Source organism: Quercus lobata, chromosome 10, assembly GCF_001633185.2.
Source record: "Quercus lobata isolate SW786 chromosome 10, ValleyOak3.0 Primary Assembly, whole genome shotgun sequence".
NCBI classification, from domain to species: domain Eukaryota; kingdom Viridiplantae; phylum Streptophyta; class Magnoliopsida; order Fagales; family Fagaceae; genus Quercus; species Quercus lobata.
In genome coordinates this window covers 42,450,018-42,456,841 of record NC_044913.1, presented here as the reverse complement: position 1 = coordinate 42,456,841, position 6,824 = coordinate 42,450,018, and the positions used below count along the sequence as shown (strand labels likewise).

At 33.0% G+C, this 6,824-nt stretch overlaps 1 protein-coding gene across 1 annotated transcript; it reads right to left on the bottom strand.

Annotated features, from left to right (window-relative positions):
- Positions 1-600: 600 nt before the first annotated feature.
- Positions 601-4,321, bottom strand: LOC115962827 (gibberellin 20 oxidase 1-D-like). The gene is made up of 3 exons (XM_031081701.1): positions 3,512-4,321; positions 2,722-3,043; positions 601-1,122 (listed from the first exon to the last, which is right to left on the bottom strand). Exons 1-3 carry the CDS (start codon positions 4,018-4,020, stop codon positions 835-837), a joined length of 1,119 nt encoding a protein of 372 aa, XP_030937561.1. The 5' UTR covers positions 4,021-4,321; the 3' UTR covers positions 601-834.
- Positions 4,322-6,824: the final 2,503 nt, after the last annotated feature.

Sequence of the window (6,824 nt, the reverse complement as noted above, 5' to 3'; positions counted from 1 at the left end):
AATTTCTATCTTGTATTAAAAAAAAAAAAAAAAAAAAGTTAGCCATTTTATGAAAGAACAAAAAATCCTTTCTATTTAAAATTTTTCAGAGCGGTATAACCATCTGGATTTGAAAGTTAGTTGGTCGTCTCTCTCTTCTTTAGAAGTTTTCCTCCATCTATAATTGATAATATTTAATCAAGTGCAAGCATTAATCCAAGTTCATTTCTTACTAAACATATGAAATCTGATCGTTTTTTAGATAAGATTATCAATTAGTGAGGCATACTGATTTTTTTTTTTTAAGGTTAGCTTTGTAGTTTGACTTTTAGAGGGAACTGAAACCCTCCCAAACTCGGTGTAAAAAAGAAGAAAAGGAAAAAAAAGAAAAAAGAAAAAAAGAAGAAGAGGTAACCTTATAGTTGATCCATATGTAACAAAAAGAAAATATTTATTGTACATGCTTTTACATAGGCAAAAATTGCACTGAAATCGTTTAAAGTCATGATTTCCATTTCAAGTCACAATTTCAGTGTAATATTTGCGTGTGTTTAAAAAAGTGTGTAGCAAAGTATATATAATAAACACTAAAAATGTGCGCAGCAAAGTGTATGTAATAAACACTAAAAATGTGTGCAGTCATAGCCAAAAAGCTAAAACCCATAAGCGAAAAGATAGCATTAATTGTAACCCTCAGAAATGATAATACTAAGATGCAATTGGGTAACAAGAAGTACTAAAAGGTACACAAAAGCAAATACTAGCTGGAGAAATTTTTTAAAAATTAACATAAAAAAAAAAAAGAAAAAAAAAGAAAAGCTTAATTATAAATGGCATAGCCAGTTGAGCGATTGATCAAGCAACAGAAGTAAAAGTGCCGGATGGTTTGGAAGATAGTTTCCATTTGATGAAGTTGTCGATGGTAGTGACATCAGACCTGTAGTGCTTTTGTGAAAACTCCCAGAATTCTGGCCATGTGAAATCCGGGTACTTCCTTGGCTCTTCTCGACTAAACAGCTCTTGTGGGGGTCTCACCACTCTGTCCTCTCTTGGGGACAAAAAGAAAGCAATCGTTTTCCTCTCCAAATTCCTGTTCACCATTGCTCTATGCAGGCAACTCTTGTATCTCCCATTACATAATGCCTGTATATCAAACAAACAATATTTTTTTTTTATGGAAACAAACAAATTTATCAATCCATGTGACAAAACAAACATACATATAAAATAAATTATTACTTATCCTAAAAATTTAAACTATTAAGGGATAATAAACTTAATTTTTTAATTGTTACACATGAGATAAAATGCTACATACTCCAATTTTTACTCTCAACAGAGATAAGCACTTGACATAAAGACGACCTTAATTCCACAAAAAAGTTAGGATGCCTACCATTTATTATTATTATTATTATTATTATTACGAGTCAAAGAAAGATGTTTTATTTATATAAGTAATCTATTTATACAAACATAGCATATATAGAGCACTGTCTTGTAGGGTACCCAGATACATTAAATCCCATACAAAACAGTTGTACATAAAATATGGACAATTATCATATTCTTTTTCATTGCTCTCGTGTTTTGCAGCCCCTTTTTGCCTATTATTTTATTTTTTGAAATAGTAATATGCATTTTATATATTAAACAATTGTAGTTATCATGCATGAATGCCACCTGGCTCAGCTTGTAAAGTTTAATAAGGGTAATAAAAAGTTAAAAAAAAATATAAGTATATTTGTCTTACTAGGGATTCAAAGTTCAAATTATTCTATTGTCATTTTCTTATCAATGGAGATATTATTAGCTCCTACGGAAAAATTACAAAGTCATTATCAAATATTGCATTAATCATAAAGTGTTCATAAAAATTATTGGTTCACGCTGATGGTCCCACAAGTCACATGAAAGTCACTCCAAAGCCATTGGATTGCAGCTGCATGGCTCTGGAAGTTCTTCAAATTAAATACATACTAGTATTTTGAAACAGCTAAAGCCAACACCTTTATATATGTGGATGTGGAGTGATACTCTATAATTGATTTTCACTAGTCATTTCAAAAAAGTTATTTAATGTCTTAATCTTAACAGAAAATAATAAATGCGAAGACCTACTTGTCTCCAATTTTGTTGCCTAATACAGTAAAAATTAAAAACTTGGTTTAGGTTCAGTGTATCAAGTATATTTGATCCAATCAGACGGTGACACGTGTCCAATAATAAACACATGTCATCATCTCAATGAGTCCAATATTACTGAACACTGAACCTAAGCCTGACCCCTGACCCAAAAACTAATAGGAGTCTTTTCTATGATTGCGCACAACTTCAAATGCATACTTTTGGTGTGATGTTCATTTCTTACAACTTCTAGTGGGTGTAGGTATAAAAATTGAGATTCAATTTTTCAAGGCAGAGATTTATACAAAAACACTTAGATTATGAGAGTGTATGATCTTTATCTTGAAAAAAGAAAAGAAAAAAGGGCATGCTCTTTTGCAATATTGTTAAGTACTGGAGTAGTAGCAAACAAGGAATGGTGATTATTATATATACACGTGTCTAAGAGACAGACAGCTGAAATCGTGTTTTTAAAATAGTTGAAATATGTATGATAGTGTGTAATTTAATGTATACAACAATAATTAATGTAAACAAAATAAGAGAACAATAATAGAGTATAGCACCCACATTGGGACAGAATTTTATTTGATAATACTATTGTAAAGGACCTACCATGAAGGTATCACCAATGTTTACGACTAGGGCACCTGGTTCAGGTCGAATTGCTTTCCATTTGTTATTTGAAAAAACTTCGAGGCCTCCAACTTGGTCTTGATGAAGTATGGTCAAGGAGTTTGGGTCGCAATGTGGTCCGGTGCCAAAGGTGAGGCCAGGATTTTGGCAAGGGGGATAGTAATTGCACCTCATCATTGAGACACAATCTTCAAAAAAATTGCGATAGTGAAAACGATCAACACCCAAGCTAATTGCCAGGAGCTCCGTAATCAATAAACCGAGTTCCTTCAAGGCATTACAGTATCTTTGGCAAATCCAACTATATTTTCCACCAAAAAAATAAAAAAATAAAAAAGAAAAAGAAAAAAAGAAGCAAAATCCATGCTCTGTTAGATGTGTCTAGAACAAACTTGCAAACAAAAAGCAATCTTTGACCTCAAATCATGACATTTTTTTTTTTTGGTCTTTATTGGTTAAAAAATAAACTTCCAAACTTTTTTTTTGGAGTAAAATAAGCTTCCAAACTTGAAAGTCATTCCTATAATTAATTTAGAGCAATTAGTTATTTATTTATTTTTTTTATGGGCAATTAGTTAGTACTTTGATAATACAGTGACATAATACTCACTTTTATGTGATAATAAATCCCTATAGTAAAAAAATTGAGTATTATGTCATTGTACTCCAGAAATACATAATAATATTTGTTTTAATTAGCATATATATAAACACAAACTAATTAATGTAAGGTAAATGCACATTATCCATCTATATATGATGATCTCACCCTGTGTGTTCAAAATCTTCTCCCATGACAGACTTGCAATAGTCAACAATAATGTTGGGGTTCGATGGGTCATTCTCATGGTGGAGAAGAGTATATGTCTCCTTCCATGGCAACTTTGATTGAAAACGATGCGCATGTGCACCTGAGTACCCATTGGCATTGAGAGAGCCAGGCTTCTTGCGAAGACTGAGCTTCTTGTCGAGGGGCAAGTTGAAAAAGGTATCGATTTCATTGTGTGCGGCTTGAATGATAGTGGCATCGATACCATGGTTGGTGACTTGGAAGAAACCATGTTCCGAGCAAGCCTTGCTCAAAAGCTCGGCAGCTCGAGCTGTTTCCACCTCGTCACCTCTCTTGAACCCACCCAGGTCTATTAGAGGTTCGTTGAGCTCTTCCTGAGCTTCAACCAAGTCCTCCTGTGGCCAAAGGAACTCACTAGGCAAGTTTGCTTGTTTTTGAAGCATAGCTGAATCAAAAACAAAACCACCATTCTCATCTCTAAGCCCCATTGTTTGAGGACACAAGGAAGAATACTTGAAGTGCTAGAATCAAATAGGAAAGACTTTTTTGAAGGGTTTGGAGCTAGAAGTAGATATTTATAGAGTACATAGACACAAAAAGCTACAGAACAAAGTAGAAAATATTAAGAAAGAAATAACGTGGTTTGAAAGAGTGGATTAGTAAGAGTAAAACATTGGGAGAGGTGTGAGAAGCAAAAGGCCAAGGCCGCCCATAGGAAAGGTCGAAGTAAATTAAGGTTTGGAGCATTATTCAGATGACAACATTTGAGACGAGTTGGGCTCTCTTTGGTCACTTTCGCAATAAAATTTAAAATCAACTTAATTTTTTTTTAATAAAAAAATCACCTTATTTGCTTGCAGGAGATTCTATCTTTTCTTTCCCCCTTCGATTTGTCTCTTTTATTCTACTACTAGGTGACGAAGTAGCTAATTCCCAAGGATCCCATATATCAACAAAATTATCTTGTAAACAATTTAATTGTTGCATGAAACTATTCTCTTGCGACATAATAAAACATTTCCTTACATTTTCATTTTTTATGGCTAGTGTATTTGTCTTATGTAATATCAATTTATTTATTTTTTAATGTTATATTTGTCTTTTGTATTTGTAATTTATTTATTTCTTATACCATAGAGTATGAGATCAAGGTATATCTACTTGTTCACTCTACGATACTTTTGATAGTTTGATGCTAATCAATACATGCATGTAGTTGGTTTCTAGAATGCATTATTTTAGTACTTACAATTATTTATTTATTTATTTTGCCAAAGTGCTTACACTTGTCAAACATGCAAATAAAGCTGACTCAAAATCTTTTGCATTACACTTGTAAATCATGCAGCAAATTCTATCCTTCCAGCCTTCCCTTCAATTAGTCTCACATTTTTATTTATAATGGAATATTTTTCTTTTACAATTATCAATTTATTTGTTTTTTTTTTTTTTTTTTAACTTTTGTAATTAATAATTCAATTATTTCTTATATCAGTAGAATCGATCTCAAGATGTACGTATTCACTCTACAGAAGTGGTGATCGTTTGATACTAATCAATACTTCTTGTTGGTTTCTAGAATATGTAATGTTAATATCATCCAAAATTTCATTTGTTAATTTATTTTTTTGGCTTATATCCTTGACTATCATGAAAGTATATACTCTACAGCAATGGTGATAGCTTCACACTAACCAATACATCTATTTGGTTTCTAGCTAGAACATATCATAGTCAATGTCATCCAAAAGTTAAATTTATTACCTACTTATTTTTGGCCTATCTTTGGTGCTTACACTTGACAATCATGCAAAAACGGTGGCAACTGAAACCGATTTAAAATTTTCCACAATCTTGATTCTTTTTTATTTTATAAGATGTCTTTTAATTTATAAGGTTAAATTTTTTAAAATTGAGGGTTGTTTGTTTTATTTTCTGTGGGTCATTATGAAATCTATTGTTTTACTATTTAATAAGAAGCCCTTTAATTTATAAGATTAAAATTTTAAAAGTCAGAACTTTGTGTCTAGAAGTTGTTTTATTTGTTGTCGGTCATTTTCCAATTTGGATAAACACTAGGCTCCGCTTGGGAGGAGAGAATGGAATGAAATGGAAATGAATGAAAAGAATCATTTTAGAATATTTTTCCTTTCCCTTGTTTGGGAGTTTTAATAGAGGGAATGGAAAACTCATTTCTTTATTTGGGAGTTTAAGTAGGAGGGAATGGAATAAGTGGGAGGGAACATTCATTCCTCTCTATTCCCTTAAAATCTCAAATTTTCATTCCCTCCGAAATTGGGAGGAATGAGAGGGAATGAAATTGGATTTAATGATTTTTTTACTAAAACTCCCAAAATACTCCTGTATATTCAATTCTTTATTTTAAAATAGGGATCTAATGGTAATATTGTCATAAAATGATTTCATTTCATTTCCTCCATGTTGCTCCCAAACAAGATTACTTACATTCCATTCATTTTCATTCCTTTCCATTGGTTTATTTTAAAACATCCAATCAAGGTTACTTAATTCAATTCCATTCCATTCCATTCTTTTCCACTCTTTTCCCTTACTTAAATACATTTCATTCCATTCCATTTCCTTCCCTTATGAACTTCCAAGCGGAGCCTAAGAATAAATAGGATATTAAGCCAAAAAAAAAAAAAAAAGAGAGAGAAAATATATAGGATCGTTCTGATTGCAATATTCCAAGTTTTCAACAGTATCTAGTTAATTTTGTTCACATGAGAAATATATATATATATATATATATATATATATTGTGGGGCCCAATAGTTTATGGGCCGGGCTCGTTTACTCGTAGGGAGTCCAAAGGCCCAAGCCGAAGAGAGCTATGGCCCAAGGCCAATAATGTAGAGTATAGGATAGCCTTAAGATACCGCCGAGAACCGCTCAGTCCTCGGCAAACCCAAAGTCCCACCGAAGAGAGAGGCAAAAACGGTATAGGACTAATTTTGAAAGAAAATCTAAAATATCCGGGGAAAGCTGCCTTTACTGCCATTCAATGCTCTGCACCTGACAGAGCCGCATTCTTTGGCTTTTACAACCACCCCCAACGACTTTGGGTATGGGCTGATGGGACAAGTATCAGTCTAGGAAAGTTTGACCCTACACGTGGACGAAGGACAGCGAACACAGGCCAGTATCAAAGGGAAGATAAGTGTCCTAGGGAAGGGGCTGGGAAAAATGGCCAAAAACCAGAACCTCCCAGCCCACCTCCAGGAGAAAGATTACAGGGGTGAAGAAAGTTTAACCACGCATGACCACCACG

Bases quoted from the DNA above. Each gene is read 5' to 3' on its own strand.
- LOC115962827 (XM_031081701.1), bottom strand. From the start codon at position 4,020: ATGGGGCTTAGAGATGAGAATGGTGGTTTTGTTTTTGATTCAGCTATG. The intron at 3,044-3,511 runs GTGAGATCATCA...TGGAAAATATAG, and splicing joins GAAGATTTTGAACACACAGG to TTGGATTTGCCAAAGATACT. The intron at 1,123-2,721 runs GTAGGTCCTTTA...TTTGATATACAG, and splicing joins ACATTGGTGATACCTTCATG to GCATTATGTAATGGGAGATA.